The sequence below is a fragment of the Delphinapterus leucas genome, chromosome 7 (assembly GCF_059928025.1).
Source record: "Delphinapterus leucas isolate spDelLeu-1000000601 "Yukka" chromosome 7, BTC_Dleu_Yukka2, whole genome shotgun sequence".
NCBI lineage: Eukaryota > Metazoa > Chordata > Mammalia > Artiodactyla > Monodontidae > Delphinapterus > Delphinapterus leucas.
The window spans coordinates 43,346,583-43,363,861 of NC_143135.1; the positions used below are offsets into that span (position 1 = coordinate 43,346,583).

Genomic DNA, 17,279 nt, shown 5'->3' on the forward strand with positions numbered 1-17,279 from the left:
ACCACAGCTGCTGGCCCAGGAAACAGATGGGCAGAAATTACCCTGCACCGTGACACAGGCTTTCGGCTCTGTTCAGGCACAGAGGAGGGAGCCTTCCCCAACCTCGGGAGCCAGGGGTTCTGTCAGAAGGGGGTGGGAACACAGCCTCCAAAATCATGTCAAAACATTCCAAAGCACAAAGAATCCCTGTGACATGGGCAGGGATTGTCTCCTTGTCAATGACCTTGGACTCAGAGTGGTCACAGCTGGGCCTGCTGATGCTGCCCCGTGGAGATCACCTCCTACGAAGAGGTGCCACTGGCTCCCCTCACAGGCAGGGATTCTCGGGACTTAGATCAGCTGTCCAGGAATTTGATGGCAAATTACGCCTGCCATTAAGCCACCATTGCAGCTACTGGTAAATGATATTATGTTAACTTCCAAGTAGCATCAGATATGGCCTGAAAACTATGGTGACCATACAGCCCAGTTTGCCCAGGACAGTTTGATGTATTGCTTTTTCCCCCAGCATAATTATGAATAGTGCCCCCTTTCATTTTCAAAAATATCCTGGTTTAGACAACAAATTGCATGGTTGTCCCACTGATAACCCCTTACAGCCTACTTTCTTCTTCCAAAATCTGGACATTTAAATCCAGAGAACCCTGCCCTACCTAAGCCCATTGCATGACCCCTGCAAAGGCCACCCAAGGGCGCACTTGTGGTCTGACTTATCTCCTCAAGGGAAGGAGGGGGACTGCACAGGTTGAGCTGATGCCACGAGCTGGGATGGGGCTGCAGGCTGGATTTAGTGCCTCGCCATGCACCCTGCTGGGTTAGCCTCTCCTTGACACTGGGGTTAGACCTCGAGCTGGGACCTTCCCCAAACGGCCAGCCTACTGAGGACCATGGAGCCGTCCCCACCGACTATGCGTGTCCCTCCCTGGGGGAGCCTCCGATACCCTCAGCGGGGCCCACCATAGCAGTGCCAGATTAAATCCCAGCCTTTGTTCCACACTGGATGCAGCTGAAAGGGCTGCTGGCTACCCTCTCCTCTCAAACCCAGGCATGCTGCCCAGTCAGCCCCACACATTCTCACCTTGCCCCATCACAGAGGATCCTTCACCTCCTGGTTGTTCTAAATCAACAGTGATGTTCAAAGCCCCCAGCACACAGTCTAGTGTGTACTCAACTTACTTCCACAGGCAAGCACCCGCTCCCCTGCACTTACACTCCCCATCACCCCGCCCCTCCTCCTATTTACCAGCACCTTAAAAAATTTTTAAGACAAAATTAACTACAGTTTAGTCATTGATATTTGTTCAAAAATGTGACCCTTCCCTTGCTCAGGCAGCATAAAACAACAGATCAAAGGGCCTCGCCTTCCCTTCAACATTTTCCTCAGCTTCTAATAAATCATTATTCTGTGAATGGAAATGATTTCAACCCAAATGTTTGGGCAAACACCAAGAGAAACAGATGACCTTATTTACAGCATCGGGTCCTAGAGGCCCAGGCTGTCTGGGTGCCTGGCTCCACGGCCTGTGAGCCCTGCACTGGCCTGGAGACGAGCCTGTGAAAGTACAGGGTTTCCTCCCAACAAGAACACTTCATGCATCGTCTTAGGGGTTTCTGTTGTTCTTCTTGTTTCCACCTTAAATGAGGACTTGGCTTTTCCCTCAAAGAGCAACACATCTTACTCTCTTGCATTCAGCAGCCCTGGCTGTGACTGGTCCAACTGAGCCTGCCTGGATCCAAACTCAGTACGTTAGCCGCAGGCTCACAGAAAACACTCCTGGGGGGAGGGTACCCAGCAGCAGCGCCTAAGAAGACCCCCAAATCCTTGGGGGGAGGGGTGAAAGGAAGTGGGTGGGGCAACATCAGCTCCTCTGATTCAGCCAGACCCATGAGACAATAAAATGCGGTCTATGTGGTTAGCAACATACAAATCCAAAGGGTCTCTGTTCTTCCTTGCGGATTTATCATGGAAGCACTGATTCTCAGATAAGAGCTAGGTTAAAACAAAAAGCTTGAGAAAACACAAATCTAGAGATTTATCTAATTTTTTTCTTATCTGTATATCACTATTGGGGAGCCAAAAATGTCTCCGTAACGCCCTCTCCTTGGTCTCTGCTTAGCACTGTAGAGAACTGGGGTGCAAGGGGGAAGAAAATACTTATTGTGCCCCGAGAGAGTATGAGAATAAACAAATAACTCACTTTCTTATTAATTTTTCCTGCCCTTTCACCCTAAGATACTTTCTTGTCATTATTTCCCAATGATTTGAAAGATTCTATATACCAAAAGGCATTCATTAAACTACTTGGTGTTCTCCATTAAAAAAAAAATCAAAGACATATGTCTACCAATCTCATCATTTATTTGATCAGCACAAGATAGTCACGTTCCCATACTGCCTGACTTAAGGTGATTTTAGCCCCAACTTTATATTTAGTTAGCTGGTGGAGAAATTGAGATCCAGGTCATAGGAAGAGAGGTTGGCCATTGTAGGCAGTGTCCTGAGAGTATACTGGCCACCATGATATTTAGAAAGATGGTCAGTGACACTGGAAAGAGAGCTCTTCCCTTCAATGGTGGAGCAGTATGGAGCCATGGGTTCGAGTTCTGACACGAATTACTTCCCGGCTAAGTGACCTTAGGAAAATCACCCAACTCTTCTGACTTTAGTTTCCTCACTTCTAAGATACTATACTATCTAGCTCATAAGTAAGTTATTGTAAGGATGAACAAATTCATGTATATAAGACACTTCTTCTCCTCTGAAGTGCTATATAAGGGTTAGACATTTTAAGTTAGGTTAGTGCTATTCACAGAATTAGAAAGTCTGAATTCTAGTTCTGGCTTTGACATTTACCACCTATATGGCACTGCATTATAATCTCCCTAAGACCAAGTTTCCCCATCTCTAAAACTGGGATGAGCACATGTCCCCTGCCTCCCTCAAAATGTAACAAGAGGAGCAAACGCGCTATGACACTGTAAAATGCTGGATCCATCATGGTTGCAGTACGGAAGCCAGTGGTCAACCCAACTAGTTTTACCGTTTTCAGAAAACGAGCATCTTCATTTAGTCAGTATGGGATGGGGACCATCATTTACAGAGCCCCTTCCATGTGCCAGAGAAGGAGCTCAGACCTGCAGCTCACACTTGTTCAACGTTGTCTTCACAGCAATGCAATGTTTATGTTATTACAATATTTTGCAGACAAGCTGAGGAACTTTGAGAGGTTTGAACACGTGCTGAATCCCCACCAGACCCAAATACGTATTTGTCGTCTGGGCTTCAGCTTACATCCCCATTCTATAAGTCAGTGCAGAATCCCAGGCTGCAGTTACACAGAGAACAGGAGAGCGATCACCCTCAGCAGCGACCTGCAGACCACAGGTGCCCAGGGTGGGATGGGGGCGGGCACGTTGCTTAAGCCCTGTGCTAACTGACGCGGGCAGCATCAGTACCTGGGTTGACTCCCTAAGCCGTCTTCAAGTCTCTGAAGACTCGTACTGAGAAGTACGAGAACCCTAGTGGGAGTTTTGGCTGCTGGGTGGGTGGTTCTGTGAAAAGAGCTGGAGAAGGGGAGTGAGAGGAACTTAGGAAGTCACACTGGAAGGTCAGCTCCCTCCAGCAGAGACCTTGGCCCTCTTTGTTCACTGCTGCGCCCCCAGCACTGAGAACTCAGCATAATACGGGGACTCGGTAAATCTGTGTTGAATGATTACATAACTGCCCCTGGATCTTTGGAAAGTGTCTGTGAAGGAGGGTCAAGGAGAAGAGCTGGGAGGGGGACCCTCCAGCTCAGACCAGACACTGATCTGAGTCATGCTTTGTGAACCCCAAACCACCAGGGTCAGCGCTAGAGGAGGACCTGGGTCAGAATCAGCCGGCCGAGCAGGATAAATCCTGGGGCCACCCACCTGTCTTCTAGGATGGGCTTTCCAGGGACAAATGACAACTTCTGTGTTGTGTTGTCCCTCAAGGAATGGGCCCAGAATGGGGAAAACAAAGATCAGGCACCTCAACTATGTATGTAATATAATATGTGTCATAACTGAAGTGGACAAAAATCTAGGCATTACCCACGTGTGGTAAGACGAGGTGAGCACAGACAGGTGGTAGTGTGTGTGTGTGTGTGTGTGTGTGTGTGTGTGTGTGCATGCACTCACATGCACACACAGGAGACAGAGACCACATATGTGTGTTCAGATGTCATCTGTGAGCCTGGTGACAAGAGCTTTGGAGTCTCTAGGAACTGTCCCATGCTACAAGGCTTCTAGCTGCTGACTGGGACAGAGGCAGATCTGCAGCAGACCAAGGGCTTTTCTTTAAGAGGAAAACAGAATCCCTAAGCTCTTCTCCTCCTCCCCAGGCGTGGGCCATCCAGTCTTCAGAGATAACCAACCCCAGTAGGTTACCACTCACCAGAGGTACGACCCTCTTGGCGTGGAATGGGAAAGTCATTCTCTCTAAAATAAACAAGTTTCTGGATGGAGGAAGAGCCTTCAATTTTGCCCAAAGTTGTTCTCTTTTGCTGGAGTTTGGATGTTATCAGGAAAATAAGATTAGGGAGGAAAGAAGAATTTAACACCAACATCAAAAACCAGGAGGGAGAGAGACTGTAAGACTGGCTCAGGAGAGAAACAATGAGCCCTCTTCAGATTAAGAGGCCACATGTGAACAAAGGTGGGCTGCTCAATCCCCGTATCAGGATGGTCCTCTGAAGTCAGTGAGGGGGGAGGGAGGGGAATGGAGGGACGAGAGGAGGGGGCGAGGTCAAATACAGATGCACCTGTACATACAGATCGTGTGTCTGAGCGCTGGTGTACAAAATCATGCAAGCGCAGCCTAGCCTGCATCTCCAGTCCGTAGGGGCATGTGAACCAGGGCAGTGAAAACTGCGTGTCTAATTGCATTGACATCTTCTTGTATAACTGCGGGGGAGCCCCGTGTATGTGTGCAGTTTCCAGTCTCCTGTGCAGACCTCCTCTGTGCGTGTCCAGCGGCAACCTGGAGCGGACTCAGTACTCTTTGGTCATGAGACATGTTAAGACCAAAGAGCATTGCAAACAGATTTCTCCAGACCAAAAAAGGATCCAGATATAAGAAGAAGACACATGATAGAAAGGGGAGAAGGTACTTTGCACGTGGTCGGACCATTGCACTGGCGTTGAGTGGTGGACAGTATATGCTGGGGTGTTTTAGTGCCAGGGCAGAATATGACCCAGTGGCCCTGCAAACCCACCAACCCACCAGTTTGAGGAAAAAGGGTGGGACAACTAATGCCCACACCAGGCACTTACTTCAATGACCTAACCTCTCTACCTATCCGAGAAGTAGGGCAAACTTTAGACATTAACTGGGGCCATGGGAAGGAATCAGATCTGTGGATTTTAACCGCTCTCAAGATGGGCAGCCAAGGAGCACACCCTGGAGGAGACTGGACGTGGGCCAAAGTCAGCCAGGGCTGGGCCGGGCAGAGCCCACACATCCCCGCTGCATTTGCTAGCAGAGCCAGGACAAAGTGGAGTGCCGCTCCGGCGCCCTCAGAGGGCCTGGAGGGCCTGGCTGACGGCTGACTTTTGACCATTCCCACCTCCTTAGCCAGAGCTGGCCAGGCTGTTTCAATTCGGTCACTCTGTAAACAGAGGTGTAGTGAGTGAAAGGTTTAAACATGCCTCTCCAGTTCCCAGCTGTGGGCTAAGTGGTGGAAGGAAAGTGGGTGAACGGAGAAAAGTGATAAATGTTTGGCTCAGAGAGCTTCCAGAAAGGCTGCACTGGCTTGCCTGGGATGGAGTAGCCCAAAGCAGGGGTCCTCGGTCATCAGAGGAAAAGCAGCTGGGCTGAGGTGGGGCAAGCCGATGACTGGGCTCCGAAGACAGCTTTCGCTCAGTGTGACCTACGGTGGGTCACGGCATCTCCCACAGAGGCTCTGAGTGGGGCAGCTCGGGGAGCAGAGGGGCACAGGGCAGTGGCGTGCAGCTCAGCCTTTCAGCTGCTCTGCTTACACCCGAGCTGACCCGCACACCCACCCTCCCCAGCCCCCGAGCCTGTCCCTTCCTAGAGACAGGGCGTGTAGAGCACTAAGTACCCAGTTCCTAGAGTCAGCACAACCGCTGCTGCCTTCCAGGGAGCACAGCCCTCAGGGGAAAAAGTGACCACTGATCACATAGCCCAGGGAAAGAAAGGAGGCCATGGGGCCCCAGCCCCACCCTGGGCGGAGGGGTTGGCAGGAAAAGGCATGACTGGCCAGCGGTTAAGAGCCTGTGGCAACCCAGAGACACTGAGATGCACGCAGAGGCCTGCAGCCCTCTGCCGAGTCAGTGGAGGGAAGGCAAGCTCTGTGCGAGCCCCTGCAGCCTAACATCTCTGGGCCTCCACTTTTTATCTGTAAAATGAGCACATCAAGCAAGGCAACTTGTATTATACCTTCCATGGAGATGTCGTCATTCATATTACCCTGTAATTTCTCGTTAGGCCTGTGGTTTCCAAACTGCGCACCAAGGCACCCTGTGGCAGCAGAGTGAACTCAGAGAGGAGCCGCAGGATAGTTTAGATTTTCTAGGGAAGCATGGTGATGTCTGTCACACACCTTGCAAAATTCCCCTACCAAGTTATTTGGATATAACTACTTAAGAAACGAAAATTTTAGGCATTTCTTTTGATCTGGGGGCAGTGTGAAAAAAAATTACTAAGACACTAAAGGTGCCATAAGTTGGGAAAATTTGGGAATCTCTTTATTAGGTTCTGAGCTCCTCAAAGGCAAGGTCCATATATTACTCACCTCTGTATATTTGCTCCCCTCATCAAAAACAAACAAAACACTCAGCCTTAAAGTTGGCATGAACAGGGCCCAGTAAACATTGTTGAATGAATGAATAAAAAAAATGAATGGAACAGAATATGTAAATGTAGCCTCATCATCCACTTCTGCTACTAAATGGCCGTCGTGCTCTTGATCTAAATTGCTTAACAAAGTGAGATATCGTGTCCATCTCCCTGCTTAGGAGGCAGAGCTAACCTGACTTACTTTTAAAACTACTCACCAGCATGTCCTCTTTGCTCTCTACCCTGCCCTTCCTATAACCACGTTGAAGGCACTGAAGCTGGCTACATGGTGCAGGGGAACTTGACTGAGTTCTACTCATGTCTTCCTGAGCACTCGATCTGGGTAATTTATCAGCATAAACAGACCCAGCACGTGGCATCTCCCTTCCCCTCACCCATCCACGTGTAAGAAGAAATTAAACAAACCCAGGCTGAAACTTACTCGTGGAGTTCTCTTCCTTGGAAACGTGAGGTTGAGATAGTTATGAGAAATGGATGATTTGGCCATGCCAAGGTCAGCATTCTCTCCGTAGTTTTTGCGCCAAGCATCTGTTAGGAAATAAAAGTAAGACTGAGATCCAGATCCTTCCACTGCTCCCCCAGAGCTCACGGGGTGTCACTGAGACAAGGCCCCTCCAAAATAATTCCCTCACCCCCAACTGAAGCTGTCAGTGGCCTGCACAGAGGGCTGGTGCCACTCTGTCAGTGATCTCCCGGTGACAAGGGCAGATGCAGGCCAGCCCCATGTGGCACCTGCCACACAGGACCCGCTTACATACATGGGTCTGGGTGCGTGAGGTCCACCCTTGTTTGGGCTCAAAGGCAAAGGGAGGGCAGGGGTCAGCCCCAGAACAGAGGACATCAGTGTGAAGAGCAGCCAGATGTGGGCACGGGGCAGAGAAGGCTCAGGGGCTGGCAAAGCCTCATCCTGAAAGCAGGTCCTTACCCACGGGCCTCAGCGGGGTGCCCCGGAAGAGCTCATAGAACTTGGAGAGGTACATGACCATGCTGAGCTTGTCGGGCTGCGGGGCTGAGGCCATCTCTTTGCCCGTGGTCACTGGGGGGATGCCAAACTCACGCTCGGCCACGTCAAATGCCAGCTGGTTGTTCTCCACAGTGTCATCTTCATTCAAAGAGTCAAAGTTGCTGGAGAATCAGAACAAGGTGAAGTTTTCGGAGAGGATGCAGAGGGGTGAAGAGCTGAGCACACTTAGCCATAAGGAGCACTGCAAGTGACAATGCCCTTGCTCCAATCCCTCCACCGCTACCCCCCACCCCTCAGGGGGGCTCAGCCAGAAGACGCTAACCCTGTCCTCACTCAGGGTGGAACCAATCAGATCTGGGCCATGAAAATGTCATCTGCTACCTGGGATGAAAAAAATCAGAAAATAATTGGAAAATTTATGAACTACTTTACTTTTAAATAGTTCCCATTCGTTCTTTTCCTTTTAATTACAAAAGTGATATGGGCTTCTTGTAAATAAAAGAATCAAGTTATATAAAGTAAGAGGTGAGAGCCTCATCCCCTTCTCAAGGCAACCTCATTTCCTAAAGGTACCAATTGATAAACTTTACTAGGTTTCCATCCAGCCTTCTGGATGGATTTGCTCCTGGGTGTGAGGTTACACTGCAGTTGATTTAAACACAACATAATAGATGTATTGTGCTTTCAACATCACAAAGCATTTCCACAAACAGAATCCAATCTTCCTAATGACCCTGCCATTATTCCTGATTTATAGATGAAGACGGCAAACTCAGAGAAGATGAGGGGCTTGCCCAACAGTATACAGCTAAAAGATCTGGGTCACAAATCTAATTCTTTTGGCTGTAAAACCCTCAAGCTGGTCCCCAGAATTACATCTTGCCCATAAGTCCTCTCTTGAGGGTAGGGCTCCAAGGTGTGAACACTCAAATTTCCCAAATGAAAGGGGTTTGGTGTATGAGTGCAATCAGTCACCGAGCCTGAGTCATTCTGCTCCTTACATAGAAGGAATGAAGATCCAACAAGTTGCTGGCAGAATAATCAGTGCAAAGGGAAAAGAACAAGCCGAAGAAAAAATACAAATTCAAAGTATGCAAAGAGAAATACTGATCTACGTGCTGAAGATTCGTATCTAGAACAGCCCTGGTCTCCCTTGTCTCCAGGGTCCCCTTGGGCCATGAGGGGCTCGCCAGGTCCAGCTGAGCCCCAAACTCACATCAGCTCAGGCCGGAAGCGGTGGATGATGGCACACAGGGCCAGACCACTCCGCCAGGACGTGGTCAGGTCTGTGACGTTGACATGCTGGTAGCCCTTGGTCTGCTGCTGGCACCAGGTTAAGAGCTTGCTGGGCCGGATGTCTGACTCTGCAGCAAGAGGAGATGGACAGTGGTGAAGCGCTCTACAGAAATCTCAGCAGCTCCCCTGGGGACCCGCTCTGTTGGCCACCACGGGTGGGGACCAGGAGGAACAGCACTGAGGCAGGGGCTGTGGGCACAGCTGCAGCCTCATGAGGGGGTCCTGTCGAGAGCATGCAGGAGGGCAGGATGTTGGGACAGGAAGCATGCTCTCCTGCAGGAAAGAGTTCCTGAGACGCCCTCTGGCCAGGTCCTGGTTAGAGGCTAGGAACATAGAGGTGAGGGTGACATGGACTCTGCCAACAACATGCTTATCTTGTGGGGAAGACAGACACAGAAGTGGGTGACAATAACAGAGAAACCCAATGCCAGGGGAGCACATGAGTGGGTTTGCCAGAGTTTACCAGGGCAGGGGAACTCGCCAAAGAAAGGGTCATGGAGGAGGTGCATTTGACTGCTTCTAGAAGAGTGTCTAGGACAGAAGGAGATCTCCAGGGAAACAGAAAGGACTGTGCCGTGGCAAAGAATCTAGAGAAACCTGCCATGTTATGTGACATGGTTTATTAAAGGCCGGCAGCAGCAGGGCGTGTGGGTGTGGAAGGCAGGAAGGGGTGGCTGGTGAGGCTGAGTTTGCCCGATGGCGGGCAGGATGCAAGGTCTGGGCAGGCAGTGGAAGCCAGGTATGTCTTTAAGCAGGATGGTGACCTGAGCACAGCCGGGTGGACGCTGGGAAGCTGGTCATTTCATCACCCCTTCCCTCTACACTGAGCACCAGCCTTGTGCACAGCACTGTGCCAGGCCCTGGAAGCCCAAGAAAAGAGTGAAGCACATGGAGCTTGTTATCTAGCTGGGGAGACAAGACTTCTCATACTGGAAACAACAGGAGAAGAAAAGCAAGTCCCAGGGAAGTCAGTCCGGTTCACTTTAATGTGTCAAGCGCTCGCCTCTAACCCACTCAGTGATCCTACGGTTGGTACTGTCCTTGTCCCGGTTTTACGGATGAGGAAACTGAAGTGCAGAGAGCAGAGGCACCTGGCCAAGGTCATGCAGGTCACTGGATCAGAGCCAGGCTGGCTGCAGGGCTGGTGCCCCAGTGGCCACCCAGCAGGTCTCCTCCCTGCAAAGCTGGGGTCCCAGGAGGGCCACTTACCCCGCCTGGAGAGGCCGACAGATCTCCTCACTGAGCCCAGCCTCTCAAGAGGGCACTGGTGCAACTCTTTAGTGATGTGCAAATGCTTCACCTAGGAGCGAGAGAGGACACACAGCTGTCTGCTAGTTTTCCCCCAAACCCTAGTCGTTGCAGGGCCGCTGAACCCACCCCACCCTCTCATCAACACTGGCTGCCCTTTTCCTCTCTCGCCGAAGGACATGACCTTCAGCAAGGGAACCAGCAACTTGAGACAGAAGTGGATCTGTCATCCACCCAAACGTGGGGGAACTCAAGTGTGAATATATGTAATTGGCTGATTTTTAAAATTCACACCATTCTTTGTGCTATTGACTGAAGAGGTCAGAGCTTGTGTGACTCTTAAGTCGATGGGAGAAAAAATAGACTCTAGGACCTCGGATGGAAAGAACTTGATATTTGATCAAGTAGATTATTTGAGAGAGGTATGCTCAGCAATGCATATGCTCAGTGACAAATAAACATACGTAAATACAGGTACATATGTGGACACACACTTACATGTGTTCTAGTTCTCTCCTGTTGGCTAGAGAGATGCTGACTCTACTTTACTCTGTGGCTTTCCCAGAGAGAGGAATTGGCCTCACCTTTGGGCCAAGAGGCAATGGGTCCCAAGGATGTGCCAAGATTTTAGGTGACCCCCCACTTCTCACCGCTCAGTGCCTGGTGACCCACACAGGACTCCGGGCAAGGCCTTACCTGATGGGGCCTGACGCAGTTTGAGTTGAGGTTTGGGTACCGCGTCCCCGGGTCCAATGTGTACTGCTCAAAGTTCTTGTTGATGTTCTCTGGGGTCGTTTGAGGTAACAGCCGGTAAAGACTTTCTCTGGAGGAAGGCAGAGCAGAGAGGTCAAGGATTGCTCTTGCAGCCTCCGGCCTTCTCTCCACTCCTCCCCTCCACCCGCCTTCCCCTGCTCCCAAGAGCTTCTTAGATCTGTGTTTGCATAACCCTTCCCAGCAATGCCTGGCCCTCCTGGTTCTCGAGATCTGCAAAGCGGGGGAGGGTCAACACGGTCAAGGGGAAGCAGGAGGGACCCTGGGAGATGGTGAGGCTGGCCTCCTCCCCAGGGCAGAGGGCAGGGACTCAGAGCTGGCAGGCCAGAGACCTGCGGTTTTGCTATAACTGCCACTCAGCCACCCTGCCTCCTGTGGCTGGTCCCCCATGACCACAGGTCTCCACACCCAAGACCAGCAGGGGCCCGTCCACACCCGCCAGCCCTGACTTATCCTGGTCCACCAGCTGTCACAGCCACGTGGCCAGCAGCAGGAGTCTGGGAGGAAGCCCGGGATCTCAGCAGCAGAAGAGGCCTGGGAGGTGAGAGCACCCAGCCCCCAACAGAGTGGGACGCAGTGCTGCAATGGAAGCTTCCCCTAAACCTCTTCTGGTTCCTCAGTGTCCCAGCAGTGCCAAGAACCCCAACTTCAGGGCCGCCCTGAAGATTTCTCTTTGGCATCCAGGGCTTAAGGGCCTGGCCCCCACGGAAAGTCACTGGGGGAGGGAGATCATGACAGAGAACGCTTCCTTGGGGACCCCAATGATGAAATCAGGCCACGTGTGGGAAGGCAGATGAGAGGGGGCAGAAGCTCCAGGTTCATCCAGCCTCACTCCCTCTCCTGCCTGAGTTTTGACCCGGCCCTGCCTCCAGCTGAGGGGCCTGCTGTTAATACTCACCTTTCAGCCAGCAGCTCCAGGGGAGGAGTGCCCTGGTCCCAGCTCTTCACCATCCACGCCGTGTCAAAGGCTGCCAGGAAGCCGCGGGCACAGCCGGTGCCCATCGGCCAGAATGGCTGCAAAGGACACATGCAAAGTTCTAGTTGATTCCAGTGATCCCCAGAATGCCATCCCATTCTATCCAGCACTTGGTGTTTGCCAGGCCTGTGCGAGGCACTGGGGGGACAGAGAGGTGACAGGCAGTCCACTGGGACTCACCACAAACACCAATAGCTGTAGCACAAAGTCACATGCAAGGGTGCTATGACACGGGAACAGCAAAATTGCTTTGGGGGCTCAAAAAGGCAGAGGCAACACCACCCTGAGGGAGGGAGACAGAAATCAAGGAATGCTTCAGGGAAGAGTTGCATTCGTGCTGTTTTAAAGTATGAATAGGATTCTGATCTTGATCCGTTCAGAACAGTGTGGGCGAAGACTTGGTGGCGGGAAAATGACGGAGCCGGATGGAAAAACAGCCCGTCTGCTTTGGGGGCAGCAGAGAGCACGGGCGGGAAGTACCGGGAGAGGGAAAGCTGGGAGGGAGGATTGGGACAGAAGCAGGGGAGGTGCTGAGTGCTTAAGCAAGGAGCTTAGGTTAGAGTCCGCACGCAGTGGTGAGCAAGCATTGATTCACCAAGCTAAGTTCTAACTAAACTGTTCCACGTGCACCCAAAGCGTGGTTTGAAACTTGATGCTAACTTCGGATAAATACATCAACATTTTTTGGTCAGTGCTCACATTAAGATAAAAATTTACCCTTTCTGAAATCATTCATTTAATGTAAGACTCCTAGCATCTGCACATTTTCTGGCAAGAATTTTGAGCAGGGAGGCCATGGACTTCGGGGCCCACACTGCTTTCTCGCTCCTATTCGAACTCGATGCTGACAGGCTACAGAAATCCACCCAGAGGAGGAAGAAGTCTCCAACCAGCTGCGGATCTGCATGCTCTGGGAAGGATGGCCTGACCCGGGCCGCTTAATTTTGTACTTCAACCGAGAAGTCGGCCCAGAAAAACCCAGAGGGGCAAGAGAAAGTGTTCCTGCCTGTATACAGGCAGAACTGACCCCTCTAAATTTCGTCAAAGGTCAGGCTCTGAGGCCAGGACGGGCTCGGCAGAGTCCTGCCAGTTGGCTGAGAGCCTGTCCTTCCGTTGGGCTGCAGGACAGCAGATGTTGCCAGTTAGAACAGCAATGTGGGGATCTGTCTTCCAGCAGGAACGAGGGGGCTCCAAAAGCAGGCGGTACCTCAAGCAAGCTGTCGCCCACCAGGGCCACGAGCAGCTGGTGTGACTGTCGCTCGCGCACCAGGGCTGCATTCTCGGAGGCGTACATGGAGGTGAAATCGAACATGGCCACGTCGGGTTGTCCGTAATGGTTCATGGCAAAGTCTAAAGACGGCAGCTGGTAATTGGTGGCAAAGTCTGCAGCTTCGCGTGCGTAGGAAAGCAGGTTGTCCTGGTTCACGTTCTCTGCACACAGCAGCATCTCTGTGTCGATATAGTCCTGGGAGGAGGAACAAGAGCACAGTGTAACAACCTGCCCCTCAAAAGGGCAAGGAGTCATACCTACTTCTTTGTAAAAGGACATGGAATGGATCTGCAGAGAGGCGAATCAAAACAAATAGAAAATGGGGGTCAAGGGAATAAAGAGGAACCAACTCAGCCATCTGTGAACATTAACAGAGTTATGATTAAGCATCAAATTTGGCTTTGAGCTTCCTGGCATCCAAGGCAAGAGGGAAATGTGATATATTACAGGGCTTTCCTTATCAGAAAGAAGGAAGCAAAGAAATTCCTAGGGGAGGAAATTTTTTCCTGGCACTAAATTCTAAAATAACTGTCTGACATAGGAATTTTGACAGAGAACATGGTGTTGTCATGAACAGTCTACTCAGTAATGATCCTGCAGCAAATATAGAAGCATGTTTCATATGGCTGGTCCTTGTGATAACTTTCAGTGAAACTAAAAGACAAAAGAGCAAATGAGTAAGATTGATTTTATAATGGACGAAGCTAAGCTAATGTGGTCCAGAAATGCTGCGGCTAGCGGTCAGACAAGTCTGAAAAAGAAATGGGTAATTGGCATAACTCTCAAACTTTCTCTCCACGATCAGTTACCCCTTTTCTCAACAGGCTGAGGGCTCCTCGGGGCTCTGCTTTGCTCTTACAGTGTTAATTGTTACACTTCCCTGCTGGGAGGTAGAGAACCCTGAGCTTAGAGGACTAGTATATCCACCCTGGAGGAACACTGGCAATGAACTATAGGATGTCTCCCAGAGTCCAATCTGCTCATTGTGTGGCTATAGAAACTAAAAGACTATCTTTCCCAAAAGGTGACACAGAAAATGCAAATCCCTTGGGGCAGGGGGCAGGGACTAGTGTATAAGACCAACATAGGCCTTGGGTCAGTGAGATCAACAGGTCAAATTCCATCTCTGTTCACTGACTGCATAAATTTGGGCAACTTATTGAACTTTTCTGAGTCTCCATATTCTCACTTGTAAAATGTGAATTTGTAAAATGAGACTAACAAAATCTACTCCCTATACAGGACCATGTGAGGACTGAATGAGACCGTGGACATGACTCCCTAGCCCAAAGCCTAGGAATTGGGAAGTTCTCAATGATTGGGAATTCCTGTCCCTAATAAATCAGGATGGCACAAACCACACCATATGGTGAAGTGATCCCAGACCCACCGAGTGCAGCAGCAAGGGCATTTAGAAAGGTCTAAGAAGGCACCTCCTCAACTACAAACAGTGACCTACTGTGGCAATTTTCCCAATAGCCACGATTTCCCAGAAATTCTAATACTTCCACATCCAAGCCACGTCAACTAAATGGAACCCAGCGTTGGCCCAAGAGCCCTTTGTCAGGTCGTGGCGTCCAGGCTGGAGCTCCTATTATTCGCTTTCCTTTCTCTTACCTATTCTTACATCACATAATCACTCTCCTTCTTGAAGGTGTGGAAGAGTGAATGGAGAGATCTCAAAAATACCCCCTCTTCAAAACATGCCACAACAACCCCTGCGGAGGACCGGGTGATGGATGAATGTGGACACTGTATGATGAAGGCGGCACCTGGTGCTGAAACCGCACGCAGGACTGTGGGGACCTGGCCAAGGGGCAGACCCCCCGGCTGTGCCGGGATGACAGGCACCTGGCCCAGGGCTGCTGGGAGGAGCCATAGGGGCTTGCAGGGCAGGAGGTCCCAGGTGAGCGGGCGGATGGCAGAACAGAGTTGTAGGGAACAGATGAAAGCAAGGATGAGAGAGAAAAAGTGGGAACGGGGCTGTAATAAAGTGGGCAGAGCTGAGGAAGGAGTGCTAAATGAAGATAAAGGCAGGGGGAGAATTTGGACCTCATTTTGCACAGGCCCAGTTCTGGACAGAGGTGGGGAAGGAGAGAGGGAAGCAGTAAACATGAGAGAAGGGTGGGGAATCCAACAGGAAGACTAGTCACCCCAAGTGAAAAGCTGGAAAGAAGCAGTAGACCAGAAGAGAAGGTCAGACAATGTCTGTTCACTGCTTCAAATGAGGGTGGACTCGGCATTGAGAGACCAGCTGTGATGTGTATACATCCACCTCACGCACCTGGCAACCAAGCTCCCTCCTACTGAGGTAAGACCAAGCCTGTGTGTGCATGGACCAGCAGAGGTAGGGGCCAGGAAGGATGGACACAGCTGGGAGCCCAGAGGCAGGGTTTCCTGAGGAGAAACTTTACTCTCCCTTAAGTAGTCATAGAAAGAGGCCCAGAGATCAGCAGGAATAGATGGGGAAGCAGGTCAGTCAGTCATTCAACAAACATTCACTCAGCACCTTGTGCATCTCGAGGAAGACGCTGACCCATACAGGGACAGGAAAACAGGGGACTTGCCATTCCTCTGGGAGCGAGAGAAGAATGGTATTTTAAGTAGCTCGGGGTTGACGGGTCAGCTCCCAGCTTATGCAAATGCTATAGAGCTTGGCTGGACACCTGGAGACTCAAGCCAGGGCTCCTGAACCAAATGGTGTCCAGTTCTCCCATGTCCAGCCATGGCCTCCAATTTCTAGAGTTCATGTCTTATACCTAGAGGGCCCTCTGCACCAGCTCAGCTGATACTCCCAGATTCTCTGAGGGAGAAGGAAGGCCTTGATGAGGACAACTGTGGGCCTGGGATCTGCTCCCAGCTCCTGCAATAATTATCGGACCACAGCGAGGAGCTCCCACCCACCTGTGCCATGACACAGAGCCTGAGAGGGGAGCATGGAGGGGCTTTGACAACTGCCAAAAAATCAAGTCACCATGAGTAACATGTTGTGGCCAGGACAAATACCCTGGGATGACCTGGGAGAGCCTTAGCATCTCAGCAGGCCGGAGTACTCAGCCAGTGAAATAGGAACCCCAAGTCAAACTTGGCCTGACTTTCCAGGGGTGGGATAAACAAGAGTCTCCCTAGACCCTCCCCTCCAAAGGTACCCTCTGCGCCTGCACCCTGGACCCCAAATAGTCCTTCACTATCTGACACAGGCATCTCAATAGGGGAGGTAACTTTGGGAGGGACACCTGTGGAACAGAGGGAAAATGGGGACATGGCCTCACCTCCCCCAGACCGGATCAGCAGTGGGGCACCAGATGTTGAAACGCACTGCTCGCACATCTGCTGACTGTGCTAAGTAGGCTTCATTCAACCCCACCCTCGCCCCCCCCGCCAACTCCCAGCCTTCTGTCCAGCAGCTCGGGCTCTCAGCAAAGCCCTGAGCTGATGTGGAGGAGGCCCAGGGGAGGGCTGGGTTACTAAAGCTGCCCAGCCGGCTGCCAGCACAAGCTGGCGTGAGGATAGGCACATTCTTCTCTGACAAGCAGCGATGAATGGTCACCGTGCTGCCTGGGCTACAGGCCGACACCCCAAGAGCAGGCTGACCTTGGACTGCATGATCTTTATCTTAAGGGTACAGCAGCAGCGGCAGCTGCAGGAACAGGGTCTCTGGAGGGGTTGAAACCTGACCAAAGAAGGTGCCAGCCTGGTGCTGGCCACTCCATGTGCTCCTTCCTTGCAGCCCTGCTCTCTGTATAAGCATGAAGGTGCAAAGGCAGGAAGCAGAGGCCAGGAAGCCAGCACGACAAAAAAGCAAGTGTCCAAACCAGGCAGAGAAGTTATGGAGGGAAGCTACCAACTTGCTACATGCCAAGTGCTCTGTATACGTTTTAAAATTTATTCCTCTGAACAATCCTTTTAGATA

At 51.1% G+C, this 17,279-nt stretch overlaps 1 protein-coding gene across 9 annotated transcripts in view; it reads right to left on the bottom strand.

The window, feature by feature from the left end:
- The window catches only part of MICAL2 (microtubule associated monooxygenase, calponin and LIM domain containing 2), a 223,359-nt gene that overhangs the window by 106,201 nt on the left and 99,879 nt on the right, over nt 1–17,279 (bottom strand). For all 9 annotated transcript variants that reach the window (XR_016393816.1, XR_016393817.1, XM_089915154.1 and 6 more), the window contains 7 exons: nt 13,304–13,561; nt 12,019–12,134; nt 11,046–11,172; nt 10,311–10,401; nt 9,022–9,169; nt 7,767–7,966; nt 7,263–7,369 (listed from right to left, as the gene is read on the bottom strand). Coding sequence is in view for 7 of the 9 variants with exons in the window: in XM_089915154.1 (XP_089771280.1) it covers nt 7,263–7,369; nt 7,767–7,966; nt 9,022–9,169; nt 10,311–10,401; nt 11,046–11,172; nt 12,019–12,134; nt 13,304–13,561 (1,047 nt within the window). In the remaining 2 variants the exon portion in view is untranslated. The remainder of the gene's footprint in view (nt 1–7,262; nt 7,370–7,766; nt 7,967–9,021; nt 9,170–10,310; nt 10,402–11,045; nt 11,173–12,018; nt 12,135–13,303; nt 13,562–17,279) is intronic.